The sequence below is a fragment of the Neophocaena asiaeorientalis genome, unplaced genomic scaffold (genome assembly GCF_003031525.2).
Source record: "Neophocaena asiaeorientalis asiaeorientalis breed wild unplaced genomic scaffold, Neophocaena_asiaeorientalis_V1.1 scaffold648, whole genome shotgun sequence".
NCBI classification, from domain to species: domain Eukaryota; kingdom Metazoa; phylum Chordata; class Mammalia; order Artiodactyla; family Phocoenidae; genus Neophocaena; species Neophocaena asiaeorientalis.
Genome location: NW_020172781.1, coordinates 1,958,441 through 1,973,874, shown reverse-complemented (window position 1 = coordinate 1,973,874; position 15,434 = coordinate 1,958,441). Strand labels below are relative to the sequence as shown.

General features: G+C 53.3%; 1 protein-coding gene across 1 annotated transcript in view; it reads right to left on the bottom strand.

The window, feature by feature from the left end:
• Window positions 1–15,434, bottom strand: part of DTX1 (deltex E3 ubiquitin ligase 1) — a 38,599-nt gene that overhangs the window by 9,650 nt on the left and 13,515 nt on the right. Inside the window, 2 exon segments of the mRNA XM_024741516.1 lie at window positions 10,533–10,610; window positions 10,612–11,044. Of these exon segments, the coding sequence (XP_024597284.1) occupies window positions 10,533–10,610; window positions 10,612–11,044 (511 nt within the window).

The window sequence follows — 15,434 nt, the reverse complement described above, 5'->3', positions numbered from 1 at the left end:
GCTCACCCCTCACCCACTCCACCCCAGCCTCCCTGGTCTCCCTGCCATTCTGCAAACATACCAGGCCCATCCTCACCCCAGGGCCTTTGCACTTGCTGATTCCTCTCCCAGAATGTTCTCCCCCAGATTATCCTCATGCTCTGCTCCCTCACTTAACACAGGTTTCTGCTCAAATGTCACTCAATCAGAGATCTTCCCTTCCACTTTATTCTAGAGAAGCCCTCTGCCTTTGCCCTTACCTTACTTAATGTTTTTTGTCATTGCATTTATCACAGCCTGATATTATAAAGTCTTCAGCGTGACCAGGCCCTCCCTGCCTCTGTGACCTCGTCTCCTACCCCTTCCATCTCTCTACTCCACACACCTCTGCTCTAAAATGCTGAGCCCTTTCAAGGCCTTTTCACTTGCTGTGCCCTCCGCCTGAAGGCTTTTCCCACAGATGCTGAGTGGCTCCCTTAGGTCTGCTTCAGCGCTGCCTCGGTAGAAAGACCTTCCTCACCACCTGCCATCACTGCGAGTACATGGCACATAGTAGATTGTCAAGAAACACTTGTTGCATGAAGGAAGGAAGGAAGACTGGATTTTGCGGGGGTGTTCCAAGCCGATGACTCACGCTCACGTGCCCGGGCGCAGTCTCCCTGTGCGTTTTTTGCACACATTGGAAGTGAGCCTTGAAGGAGCTGCCCCAGAGAAGCCCCTCGGAAGCCTTTAGGCCCTCGGAGACTCTGTGCCAACTTTCATTCTGAAGTGAGCACACTAAGTGGGCATCCGTGGGAACAGCACGAGCAAAGCTCCTCTAACAAGTTCCCAGAAATGCTCTCCATCCAACTCAAGGCAGAGATTCCATGGCAAGGTTTGGGGGAACCCAGACATTTCCTGGAAACTGTCTCAGTGAACATGCCACACAGAGATGGGTCAGGGGTCAATAATTCCAAGAGCTCGCTACGTCCCAGACTCTGTTGTAGACCTTCCCTCCCTCATCTAATCGTCCCAATAAGTCTGTGATATCCCATTCTACAGAGGGGGAGACTGAGGCCCAGAGAGATGAAGTAACTTGCCAGTAAGTGGTAGAGCCCAAATGTGAGCCCAGGATGTCAGACTCCAGAGTCTATTTTCTCAGCCATGTGACACGAAACCAAGTTCTCTCACCCTGGCTCAGGGACTGAGGCAGGAGGCTGTTATCTGAGGAAAAAAATCTCCCCAGGACGAGTTTGGGAAAGAGGGTTAGGGTGTTTGGCTTCCCTCTCTTTCCTTTGCCACAGAAGAGCAAACAGAGATGCCTCATACCTGCCCTGGCTGGGAGGCAATGTTCAAAGGCAGGATGAGATAACTTGGGGAGATTTACCTAGTTGCTGTTCCTCACACTGTTCCCTGCCCTTTCCTGTCTGCATACCTTTGTCACACTGTTTCCCCTGCCTGTCCGTACTGTCTATTCCCAATTCACATCTTCCCTTTGAAGACAGGTTCAAAGGTCACAGTCTTCATGAGGCTTTTTCTGATCGACCTCAAGCAAATACATAACCACTCCTTCTTTGAATTCCCAGGGGACTGTGTTTATCTTTTGTTTTTTTGAGGACACATTTCCTGTCTTGCTTCCTAGTTGTGGGGTTCCACTCTTATCTCTTCCACCAGACTGTGAGCTTCTGACCCAGTCCTGTGACCCCAGGATTGAGGATGAAACGTGGTGCAAATCGGTACTCAGTAAGCACTGAATGGAGGAGTTGAGCCAGTTAAGGAATCGGTCTACTAGTTCTCTGGTCTCTTCAGAGGGGTGCCTGGTGTCCTTAGAAACAGTAGTTCTTAAAAATAGAACTACCATATGACCCAGCAATCCCACTACTGGGCGTATATCCAGAGAAAACCATAATTCAAAAAAACAAGAGAAGCCACTGCAATGAGAAGCCCACGCACTGCAACGAAGAGTAGCCCCCGCTTGCCACAACTAGAGAAAGGCCGTGCGCAGCGACGAAGACCCAATGCAGCCAAAAATAAAAAAATAAAAATTTATTTATTTAAAAAAAAAACAAAACACATGCACCCCAATGTTCATAGCAGCACTACTTACAATAGCCAGGACATGGAAGCAACCTAAACGTCCATCAACAGAGGAATGGATAAAGAAGATGTGGTACATATATACAATGGATACTACTCAGCCATAAAAAGGAATGAAATTGGGTAATTTGCAGAGATGTGGATGGACCTAGAAAGCGTCATACAGAGTGAAGTAAGTCAGAAAGAGGAAAGCAAATATTGTATTATAATGCAAAAATGTGGAATCTAGAAAAATGGTACAGATGATCTTATTTGCAAAGCAGAAATAGAGACTCAGATGTAGAGAACAAATGTATGGATACCAAGGGGGAAAGGGGTGGGATGGGAGGAATTGGGAGACTGGGATTGACATATATACATTATTGATACTATGTATAAAAGAGACAACTGATGGGAACATACTGTATAGAACTACCTAATGCACTGTGGTAACATAAATGGGAGGGAAGTCCAAAAGGGAGGGGATATCTGTACTCGTATGGTTGATTTATTTTGTTGTGCAGTGGAGGCTAACACAACATTGTAAAGCAACCATACTCCAATAAAAATTAATAATAAAAAAAAAGAAATAAAAGGAAAAGAAAAAGAATCAGTAGTTCTAACACCAAATGTGCCCCCAGAGACAAGGTTGGGGCAGGGATGGCAAATACATGACATAGGTAGCATTACTGCCTATCTAGCACCCATGGCAGGCATCACCAATCAATCCTAGCACTCCTTTCCACTAAGCTAAAATGCAACTTCAGAATCCTTGTCAAGAGTGCTCCAGGAAGTCATTTCCATTCAAGCAGAGCCAGCCCATGAACTGAAATCTGTTTGTCATTTATCTTGCAAATGATCGGAATGAGGCCCAGAGAGGGGAAGTGGCTTCACAGTGGTCAACCAGCTGGTTAGTGGTCCTGGAGTTTCTGAGTCAGAGGCCAGAGCTGAGCCCACCAGGTGGATCTGTGGGGTCACCTGGAGTTGAGCCAGCCTTCTGAGCCCTCTGTGCCCTAGAGGTGGGCCAAAGCCTTTGACCTGGACCCTGGAGCTGGCTCAGGTTTGGGAGGCCTGCATGGAGGGCTTCATGAGTGGATACATTTGCCTGCTCTGGCCACTCCTCTCTGTCCCAAGCAACAAGGGGGTTCAGGACCCCAGAAACGCAGGAAGTCACAACCTAGGCTGGCCTCCCTGTCCTCTCCCTCTCCTCCATGCCCCTGGCAGGCCCCAGGCATGTCACATTCTCTGATGGTGGTTTCAGGTCCTCTGACTGGCCTCAGATGCTCTCCAGACACCTGGCACTTACCCCATGGCCCCTTGGGGAGCCTCTGGAGGCTCATGCCTCAGTCATATGGGTCCAAGTGGGTGAGGAGGGGGCAGAAGTGAGAGCGCCATGTCATGGGGAGAAGGAAGTTGAATAGTGCATGGGCCCCCCCTCCCCTGTTCCTTGGGCCTGCTCCTGTCACCGGCCCCCATTCAGTGCCCACTCGTCCTGTACCTGAACCCCTGACCCCCACAGTCCGGGGTCAGCCAGGTCTGCACCGCCAACCCCTCTGCAGAGCCTGAGAACGTCACGGCAAGCTCCAGGAGACAGGGTGCCCCATGGGTCCAGCAAAAGCCACAAACCATCAACGGCGGCCGTGGCCTGGCTCGCTTCCCCTTTCCTCGCTCCAGCCACCACCACCCCCCACCCCCTGCCTGAACAAGCTGCTGAGCTTCTATGGGCCTCAGTTTCCCCTCTGTCAAATGGGACCTCTCACCCCTGACCCCGTCCACTCCTAGGGGTTCAACGGTACTAAAGTCCCCCTAGAGCGATATTTTGAGGGGTGGCTGTCATTTAGGGCCCAGGTTTATCCAGAGGCCTGGGGGCTCCGTGTCACCCTCCCCCACCCTCCTGGTCTCCCTGCTCCCGACGGCACGGCCCGGGGTGGAGCCCAGGCAAGGGAAGGGAGGGGAGGGGAGGGCTGTCGGTTGGTTCCCACGGCCGGGCCGGGGGCAGACACGTAGACAGGAGTGTGTGGTTTGGCCTCCCAGGGAGCAGGGCAGGAAGTGCTTCAGGTCTGGGGGGCGGGGGAATGGGGCAGTTTGGTTTGACCTTGCGGTGAGGCGCTGGGGGAGCCCAGCGAGAGGAGAGGCAGGGTGACAACCAAGGCACTCCAGCCAGGACAGGAAAAGGGGGAGGGTGGGCAGGCCAGGGGCCCCCTGAGGACATGGTGAGGGTGAGACTTTTCATGTTGTGCCTTTCGGGACTTTGTTACTTTTGAAGCATTTAAAAGTAATACCCAGGAAAGAGCCGGAGAAACAAAATGTGGATTCTTTAGAACATAAATGTAAAATCACTGCAGGAAATAAAAAGAAGAAGGAAAACACCCAAACACACCCACCACATCAAAGCCCACCTCCCCACCTATTCTCCATATCCAGATTGAACCTGTGACAACAGAGTCACGCCAGTCTGGCTCCAGCTCCCAACCCCGCTGGCTACCATCCCATGCAGAGTAAAACCCGAAGTCCTCAGCACAGCCTTTGGGGCCCTGCAGGACTGGCCCCATTTCATCTTTGACCTCTTCTCCCACCCCATATCCCCTGTAGCCTCTCCAGCCACACTGGCCTCCTCGAACACACCAGGCCTGCTCCTGCCTCAGGGCCTTTGCACAAGCTGTTCCCTCTGTCTGCAATGCTCTCCCCCCAGTTCTCTGCGTGGCTTGCTTCTCAACCTCCTTCAATCCTTTCTCAAAGGTTATATTCTCAGTGAGGCCTTTTCTGACCTCTTTGTTTACAATTACATCCCTCCCACCACCCCCCACACCCCTTCCTTTCTTTATTTTACCTCTGTAATCATTACTACTCTCTACCATATTCTCACTAGAATGTGAGCTCCAGGAGGGCAGGGATTGTCTGTTTTGCTCATGGTTGTATCTCCAGGGCTCCAAACAGTGCCTGGTACACAGTAGTCGCTGAACATAAAAAGATTAACTAATTAAAAAGCAAACATAGGCTATAAAGAAGATAAAAAGAAATAGCAAACTGGGGAAAGATGACAGTTAAAGGGTTAATACCCTTAATGCAGGAGAAGCGCTTGCAAATCAATAAGGAAGTAATAAAGGGCCCAAGAGAAGGAGACGCAAAAGAAATAAACAAGTGATCGGTAAAAGAAGGAATCACTGGTGGCCAGTAAACAGGAAGAAGCTCTCAGGCTAAGAACCAGAGGTATGAAAACTCAAATGGCAGGACTTCCCCGCTGGTCCAGTGGTTAAGAATCCGCCTTCCAATGCAGGGGACGTGGGTTCGATCCCTGGTCGGGGAACTAAGATCCCATATGCCGTGGGGCAACTGAGCCCATGCGCCACGACTAGTGAGCCCATGTGCTGCAACTACAGAGCCCATGCGCTCTGGAGCCTGCACACCACAACTAGAGAGAAGCCCACGCACCACAACCAAGAGCCCATGCACCAAAATGAAAGATCCCACATGCTGCAACTAAGACCCGACGCAGCCAAAAATAAAATAAATAAATAAATATTAAAAAAAGCAAAACAAAACTCAAATGGCATCTTGATGGCACTGATTAGGTTGGCAACATTGTAGTCTGATAGGGATGTACGGGCAGCGGCAGGGGTAAGCCCCCTCTCCCACTGCTAGGGGCAGATTTGAAAATGCAGGCACTCTGATATCTGCCCCCATGTTGGTCTTTGTTGCCAGCTCCACTCCATAGGTGCAAAAACAGGTCCAGAGAGGGCAATAAGCTCCACTGGGGTCACACAGTGAGAGGAGACACAGAAGCTGGGCCCAAACTCAGCCTCTGTGGGCCCATCTACTCCCTGGACTCCACAACACCTTGTAGAATCAGGGCCAGGTCTCTCTGGGACCCTGGCTGGAAACTTGGAGTGGGCAGACGGGGGGGTGGGGTATCCCAGTACCGTGGCCGACTGGGGTTTTTGAATCAGAGTCCTAATCACGTGACCTTGATCAAGTGCCAGCCTTTCAGAGCCTCAGTTTCCTCATCTGGAAAATGGGGATAATAGGACCCGCCACCTTGGGTTTCTGTGTGCATCAAGAGAGGCGATGCACGTAAAAGCCGTGAGATGGAGCCTGGGACGTACTGAGCGCTCAGTAAATGGAAACAGGCCTGCAGCTGTCCCCCTCCCTCTCCCCTCCACCACGTGGGCTGGAAACTCTGAGTCTGTCCCACAGCTGTGTTCCAAAGTGCTGGATGCTGCCCTCTCAGGTGACAGGGTGGATCTTTCCCACCCCTCTGTGTCTGTCCCCCAGGCCCCGGCTGCCAGCTGGCTTCTCGCCCCGTCACAGGGGGAGTGGAAAAAAACCCTGGCCAGGGGGACACTCTGGCCCCACTGGCTGTGTGGCCTGGGGGCAAGTCAGTGCCCCTCTCTGGACCTCTGTCCTGAGACGAGGATGGGAGGTAAGAAGGAGGACAAAGAACGATGTCAGAGTTCACCCCTCCCTTGCACACGGATCACGTGCGGTGATTTGAAACGCATTTGCACGCGCATCGGCTCTGCTGAGCCAGCACGTGCGGATGGGGGCGATTTTAGCTCCGTTTGGCAGATGGGGAAACTGAGGCCAGGGAGGGGAAGCCATGCACCTCTCTCGGCAGGAGAGAGGTAGGGTGGAGAGAAGGGAGCAGGGGAGGGAGAGAGCTGATGAGAGGGAAAGAAAAAGGCAGGAGAGAAGGAACAAGAGACAGACACAGACAGAGACAGGGAGACACAGTCACAGGGAGAAAGAGAGAGACTGAAAGGGAGGCTGAGACTCAGAAAGTGTAACAGGAAAGTCACAGACACACGGCTGTGGCTTGAATTGTGTTCACCCCAGAACTCATGTGTTGAAGTCCTAACGCCCCCCAAACCCCCAGACACTTTGGAGACAGGATCTCTGAAGAGGTGATCAAGTTATGAACAAGGTCATTAGGTTGGGCCCTAATCAATATGGCTGGTGTCCTTATAAAGAGGAAATTTGGACACAGAGGTACAGAGGGTAGGTGATATGAAGACACAGGGAGAAGGTGCCCATCTGTAAGCCAAAGGAGAGAGGCCTCACAAGAAACCCACCCTACTGACACCTTGATCTCAGACCTCCAGCCCCCAGAGCGCGAGACAACACATTTCTGTTGTTTGGGCCCCCCAGTCTGTGGCACTTTGCTATGGCAGCCCAGGCACAATGACAGACAAACACAGAGGCAGAGAGACCGTGAGAAGGGCCATGAGGGGCTCTGTGGGGTTTGGGGATCAGGGTGGAGTGGGGGGCCTGGCTGCCTAGCTCCTCAGAGACCCCATCCCTTTCCCATCATAGGCTGCACCAGGGCCTCACCTTGCACACAAGGCCTGCACCTTGGCAACGGGAAGCTTCAGCCTGGAGGAAGCAGGGTCTGCCATCCCCATGCCTCCTTCCTCCCACTCCCCTCACTCAGAAGGAGACTCCACGTGTCCTGTACCTACCCCCCCACTCTGAACCAGGGGTATTTTTAGCTGGAGTTCCTTGGAGATGAGGGTTGGGGGGTCTCCACCCAGGCTTGTCTGGCTGGGGAGGGTCTGTTAGAGGGGCAGGGGTGAGACTGGACAGGGTCTACATGGCCAGGGAGGGATGAGGGAGCCCCATCAGTCCCCCATGTCCCCTTTCCAGGCCAATGTCTGGTCTCAGAGAGGGTCAGAAAGAGCTCCCAGGAAGGGGAGGGGGAGTGATACAGACTGGGTAGGGGGCACATGGCTGGGGAGAGCAGGGTGCTGGCAGGTCAGAGGAGGACATGTTTAATGATCAGCACCCCCAGGGAGAAATCTTTCTTCTCTCCAGAGCCCTCGTGAGCTCAAGCACACTCTATAGCTCCCTACTGCTGGCAGCACCAAGCCCAGGCCCCACCTCAGGCCCTGCCATCTGGCTCTGTACTCCCAACATGGAAAAAATCTCAGCCCCTGCCGTTCCACCTCTATCCCTGCGCAGTCTCCAGAACCTGCTGGATTCATTCTCACCCCCACCCCTTTGCACTTGCACTGCCCCTGCCTGGGATGCCCTTTTCTGTTCTCGCTGGCACCTCACACTCCAGGCCTCCCCACACCTCTAGCCCTTCTCTAAACGTGCCGTGTCCTTTAAGCCCCATTGAAGCTATGCACGCTGTTCCCTCTGTCTGGAACAGCCTTTCTCCAGGCCCGGCTACCTACCTCCTCGGTGGGGTCTGCCTTGACTATCCCGTTCCCTCTCAACCACACCACCCCATCCCACCACCTTCCCCAGCACTTCCCTCTCTCTCCAGCAATTGTGTTCATTTACTCGTTTGCTGGCTGTATGTCTGGCAGTTTCGACCCTGTTTGTCTTGTTGGTCTCTGTAAACATGCACCCACAGTACACCTTTGGAGAACCGATACTGAGCAGTTAAAACTGAGCAATTCCCAGCTTGCCCTAAAACAGTGGCTTTCAAAAGTTTCATCAGTGACTAAGAAATTCATTTCACCTGGCGACCCATTAAACCCACGTAGAAATCATGCGAAAGGTTCACGGAACAATTCTTACTGTTACTGTGTATGACACGTGCCAATATTTTCTTTTCTATCCTATTCTATTCCATTCCATTGCCAGAAAATTCTGGTTACAACCTTCTGATTTCATAATCTACTAGTGGGTTTCAACAATACAGCCCCGGAGAGAAGGTTCTTGAATTCTTGCTGCAAAGGCCCCTGGGATTTTCCCGCTTCTGCCCCCTCCTGCATCTACTCCAACTTGCTGTTCTACTCTTCTTGTCATTCTGGGGCCCTCCAACCCTCTCTTTTCGTAAGGGAGCCAGAGCCAGGTCGCAATTTACAAGGAGCCACAGTGAAAACCTGTCTGTGATCCCCAGATGGGTAAGTCCCTCCCGCACTGCTTCCCCAAGATGCTTTCCCTGACCTCCTCAGGGCTCCTCTCCGTGGGCACTGGGACGGTCGGGCCATAGAGGAATGACCTGGAGGGGAAGGTGGCGAGGAGGGGCAGGGAGGGCGAGGCTGGCAGGCGGTGGCTGCTGTAGTCCTTCCCATGGAAAATCCCAGCTCCCCTGCCCCCCATACCAGCCCTCCTCCTGGATAACAGTGGTAGTCCCGGCTGCCACCGCAGGATCATTGCGACATAGGTGCTATGATGAGGTACACAGCTTCCATTTCACAGATGATGAAACCGAGGCTCAGTGAAGGGGAGGGACTTGCCCCAGACCTCACAGCTCGAAAGTGGCTGCCAAGAGGGGATCTGAACCCAAGCAGTCAGATTCTCAAAGGTTCAGAAGGGCAGCCTGATTCAGAGTCCCTTCCCTTCCCCAGGCCTCAGCTTCTGTTGGTGAAAGGGGAGACCTGGATACGGTGACCTCAAAGGTTGTCTCCATGGCTGACCTTTGCTGAGGTCAGATCAGCACGGTCGCTCTCCTGGGCCGTGCCAGAGGAATTAGAGCAGAGCTGACTTTTGGTGCCCGTTCCGCCTTTTGGGCACCACGACCCACACCCCAGCTGCTCTTTTCCCTCTGGTCTATCTCGAGGTCAAGGTCTTTGCCCCTCCCTCTCTCTCCCACCACTTCAGGGCCTGGTCCTCTGCTGAGCTCAGCTGAACCTGGGCTCCAGGGTGGGGAGCTGACAGGCTCGCTGGGTCCCTATCCCGGGGCCTGGATGCCTTAACCCAGGGACTTCCAAAGTTGGTGTGAACCGGGTTCCCTTCCTCAGTGACATCCTGCTGGGAAAGCCAGTTCACAAAAGAGATTCCAAAAAGGGCTGCTCTGGTTAAAACAAGAGCAGAGAGGCTGGCTCTTGTGCGCCTGACCTCTTAACCACCACCCTCTTCTGCCACTATCTCGGGTCACCCCAGGAGTCCCTAAAGCCCAGCTTGAAAATCACAGTATTAGCCCCAAGTGATGGTGATATTTAGATGTGGCCTATAGGGGAAATGTTTTGGACAAGGGCCTAATGCTTGCTTTGAGCCTCCACGTGAGATGGGTATGGACTGGGGCAGGGGTGAAAACCCTCCAAAAATTCGAAGACAACACAGCACAGAATCCTGGAATTGGTGTGAATTCCAATCCCTGCTCTCCACCTGGGTGGCCCTCAGAAGGTGCCATACCTCTCCCAGCCTCAGCCTCTCCATCTGTAGCAGGGGCATGGTGGAATTTTGGGGTGTGTGTGTGTGTAATAAATGAGGTGGCGTAGATAGTTTAGTAAATAATAAACATGGACTGTACACCATTACAGTTGCTGCTATGGACCCATCACTGTGAATTGTGTGATCTGGGAAATGTTACTAACTCTCCCCATGCTTCAGTTTCCGCATCTGTAAATTGGGGGTGATGGCGCTCCCTACCCCACAGGGTCCTTGCGCCTGGAGATAAATGAGCGTTAAGGTGCTTAGTTAACCCTTGGCACAAAGTGAATACTTAACAGATGCTAGATATTACTTGTGGTTATTATAATTATTACTGTAATTCTTTGTTCCTAGCCCCAGTGGGCAGCTACCCCTGCGCCCAGGGCCCGGCTTACCCCGGCGGGATGGAGGCGCGTGCGCTCACGCTGGTGGCGCGCTGGGGCCCGGGCCGGTTGAGGTTGTTCTGCCCCGGGTGGGGGCGCGGGGGGCGCCTTGCGGCGCTGCGAAGCCAAGATGGCGTTGGAAGCGGCGCGCGTGCTGTTGACCAGCAGGCACTGCTGGCACGAGCAGGGCTGGCCCGAGCTGGCGCCCACGGGCCACGACTGCGACTTGGGGATGGAGCCGACGGTGAGCGGGTAGGCGAGGTCCAGGCGGCGGCGCAGGCGGCGGCGCCGGCGCGTCTGGCGGTTCATCTGCGACATGCTGTTGAAGTAGATGAGGTAGCAGAAGCCGAGCGACGAGAGGTCGAGCCACGGGTGCTGCTTCTCGTAGGCGTTCTGGATGGTGATGCAGATGTCCATGTCGTAGGCCGTCCACGCGCCGCCGTCGTTCTCCCACTCCCACACGATGCCCTTGCCCGGCGCCGACGACGGGTCGTAGAAGTTGCGCCGCACCGGCCGCATGGTGCCTGTGCTCACAAGGGGGACGGGAGTCAGGACCGGAGGGCCGTTAACATCCGCGGCCAGGGGGATCGGGACAGGCCGGAGGGGCGGGGGACAACACCGGGGTCAGCACGGGCTGGAGGGTCAGTACGGGCAGGGGCGAGCTTGAGGGTCAGCACATATGGCCTGGGGCGAGAGGAGCGCGGGCCCGGGGAGGGGGGCGTGGAAGGCAAGGAAGCGGGGTGTCAGGACGGGGATGCAAGTCAGCAAGGGGGTCAGGGGGTCGCAAGCTGCCCCCACCACTGAAGGGTCAACACAGGCACTGAAGCAGTGGCCCATCACAGGCCCTGGGGGAGGAGAAGGGAGAAGGGGGTGTGAGCTGTTTAGACAAGGAGCGGGTGGGAAGCAGAGTCAGAGCCTGGGGTGGGAGCCGGGATCGACAGAGGCCACGACCGTGCCGACACTGATGGTCCTTCTTTCCTTCATTAGCTCACTCATTCAGTAATCCGTCCATCAGTCCATCCATTCAGTAATTACTTCAAGCACAAGTTCATGTATGCATTCCTTAATTCTTTCATTCGTGCATTCCTTTATTCATGCCTTGGTTTGTGCATTCATGTATTCTTCAGTTCATTCATTCAATACTTCTCTCAGCTCATTCACCCGTGCCTGCCATCATTCATACCTGCACTTATTCTCCTTCAGCAACTCTATCCATGATTTCAATCATTCCTTCACTTACGACCATCCTATATAAAAATGTGCACCCTTCCACATTCCTACTTTCCCTTCTCTCCTTCCCTGTTCCATCTGGTATACGTTATATGTTACACATATATCTTGCTTTCTGTCTGTCTCCTCCCACTAGAATGTCACTGCCACAAGGCGAGGACTTCGTTTTACTCACTGCTGTATCCCCAGCGCCTGCACACAGTAGGTGTTCACTAGATATTTGCTGAACGTGTGAATGAATTCATTAGTTCAGATATCGATCCATTCTGAGTCCGGTTATTTTATTCTTTCATGCCTTTTGCTATCCTTGCATTGGTCCATTCCTTCATCCACTCATTTACTCCTTTTTTCATGCATCTGTTTGTTTATTTGTTCCTTCTTTTAGCAAACATGCTGCCTATCTGCTCTGTGGATGGCTTCGTGCTGAGTGGTCATTCAAAATGAACATAGCCACGTGACAGCCCCAGCCAGGTGGGTATTCACGCTCCCATTTTAAAAACAGGGGCCCTGAAATTTGGCTCCCAGCCTCTGCTCCATGCTTCCCAATTCTAGATGCTTTCTGAGAGCAAGGCTCCATGGACACTGGGTTAAAAAGAGATGAACAAGGTCCAGGCTGCAAGACTTCTCAGTGCCTTGAGCCTGCCCTGTGCCTTGGGGCCAGTGTGGAGAGATTCTTTTGGTTCACGTGGCACACTGGCAGGAAGGCTGCACGCTTGACTGCTCCTCAACTGTGGGCAAGTCCCTTAAGTCTCCCTAAGTCTCGGTGGCCCCATCTCGAAAATGAAGGTGATGATAATCCATGAGCCACCCCTCCCCAATCACACGGGGCTGCTGGGAGGATTTGGTGAGAATAGCCACAGAGCACAGGGTCTGGGTGGGGCACCAGGGCTGGGAGGCAGACAGACCTCATTTCAAGCCCCAGCCGCCCAACTTTCCAGCTGTGTGTCTGTGATCAGGCAACTCAATGGCTCTGAGCCTCAGTTTTATCGTCTCTAAAATGGGCACAAGCAGACCTTCCTTATAAGGTTGCTAAAAGGATCCATCGAGACAAATAGTGTCTCTACTCTGATGATTCCAATATCCTCTCCCCTTAGAGCCAGACTTGTGTATCCAGCTGCTCCCTCTGCACTTTCCCATGCAGGTCCAATGGGCTTCCCAAACTCAGCTCTGCCAGAGCAGAGCTGTGGTCTTCCTCCACCCCAAACCTGCTCCTCCTGAAGCCTTCCTTGTTGCAGTTACTGGCAGCTCCATCCTTCCTTTTGCTCAAGCCCCAAAGCCCCAATCCTTGGACCCATCCCTGACTTCTCATGTCATACCCCACGTCCAGTCTATCAGTAAATCCAGTGGTCTCTATCTTCAAATACATCCCACATCTGACCACTTCTCCCTCTCCCCATCGCACCAAGTCTACCTGGTCCAAGCCACTGTGTTTCTCTTGCCTGGACTACTGCAGTAGACTCATTACTGGTCACTGCTCCTGTCCTTGCCTTCTGTCGTCTCTTCCCCACACAGCAGCCAGAGGGATCTCATTCAATGCAAGTCAGATCAAGTTCTTCTTTGACTCAAAATTCTCCCATGGTTCCCTCCTTGCTTGGAGTCAAAGTCAAAGTCCTGGCCATGACCTACAAAGCACCACATTGTCTATAAAGCCTCTACAAAGTCCCGCGGGTCTATAAAGCCCACCTCTCACTCACTCCCTGGCCCCATTGCTGTTCCTCAAACAACTGAAGCAATGTCCAGCCTCAGGCCCTTTGCATTTGCTGTCCCCTCCCCCTGGAATATGACCTAGCCACTCCCAGACGTTCTCACAGTTTTCCCCCTCCTTTCTTTTAGGTCTCTGTTCAAACATCCCCTCATTGGAAATGCCACCCTTCCATGGCCCTCCATTGCCACCCTCTTCCCTTGCTCTATCTCTCTTCCTGGCACTCAGTGCTACCTGCGTGATTCATTCATCTGCAGACTTGCTTCACTCTCTGTCTCCCCCGTACAAGGTCAGGGATCTTGCCTGCTTTACTCCTGGCTCTATCCCTTGTGCCTAGCACAGTGCCTAGCACGCAGTGGGCCCTCCCTACGTGGGGAGTGTTTCCACTGTCAACTGGCACAACGCCAGGGTGCCTGGCCCTGGAATCTGCGGCCAGATGGATGAGGACCCATCATGGTCCATCCTGAGGACCCCCTCCTTCCCCTGCCTTGCTTAAGCTCCTCTCTCCTGGGCACAGACTCTATCTGACCTTCACTTGGGTCCTGACCCAGGGCCGAAACAGCTACTCCTCTGCTCTCTCTGTTTGAATCCTAAGGGCTATGGGCTACCCCCTGCCCTCTGTCAACCTCCCAGACTCCGAGAGCTGGGGAAGTCGAGGCACAGAGCTGTAGCTGTAATGAGAGAGGCATGGCGGGCGTAGAGTCAGTCGTATGAAAACTGTCCCCTCCCGGGCCTGCAGGGCAGCCTCATTCTCCAGTCTGTTTATCATTTTAATTTAGCATGTGCATGTTGACTTTTTCCTTGACAACGGTGTTCTTCCAGGGCAGGCCTGAGAGGGGATTAGTTAGAGGGAAAATCTGGGATCCTGTTCCCATCTGCTCCCAAGTCCTGGTCTTCCCCTCTCAGAGCCTCAGTTTCCTCATCTGCAAAATGAGGGCCCGTGACAGATGATCTTCAGGTCCGATGTGTCCAAAGTACCACCATTAGCCTCCCAGTTAAGGGTTGGGGTGCTGCGTTACATGGAAGGTGTAACCCCGGAACGGGAAGGCAGGGGGTGGGAACTTGCTATATTCAATCACCTCTGTGTGCCAGGTCTTGAGCTGGGCAGGGGAGGGTCAGGGGTGGCGGGGGCAGAGTGAAGTGGCTGAGAGAAACAACTCAGAAGGCTCACAGGCCGTGTGCCAGTCCTGGCTCCACGCTCAGCCTCAGTGTCCTCATCTGTCAAATGGGGTATGAATACCCACCCCCAAGGGATCACTGTGGGGCGGAGTAAGATAGATAATGCACATCATAGGCGCTTGGCAGAGCGCTTGGCTACAGTAAGTGCTTGAGGAATGTTAGCTAAGACGCTGTTATTATTATATACATTACCCACATTCACCTTTTCCCAGCCCTTGGTCACTTGGCAAACTCCTATTCACCCAAAAAAACCCTCTACATGCCCACCTCCTCCAGGAAGTGCTTTTCTGTTCTGCTGCTATAGCTAGCACATGCTGCTTTTTACTGCATGTATATCTTTGCACTGTCATTACGTGATTTGTTTTTGTTCTTAATCTCCCTCACTGGTTGATGACTTTCAGGAGGACAAGGACCAGGTCAGATCTATGTTTTTGTTCCCAGCACTAGGCACAAGGCGCAAATGAGGCGTCTGCAACTGAAACAGGCAACCTACTTGGCACAGGTCGGGGCTCAGAGGGAGTGGGAAAGAGAGGAGGTTGGTCTTTTTTTTTTTTTTTTTCTTTTCGTGGTACGTGGGCCTCTCACTGTTGTGGCCTGTCCCATTGCGGAGCACAGGCTCCGGACGCGCAGGCTCAGCGGCCATGGCTCACGGGCCCAGCCGCTCTGCAGCATGTGGGGTCTTCCCGGACCGGGGCACGAACCCGCGGTCCCCTGCATCGGCAGGCGGACTCTCAACCACTGCGCCACCAGGGAAGCCCGGAGGGGTTGGTCTTGCTAGAAGAGGGAGTGCAGACTGGAGCAGA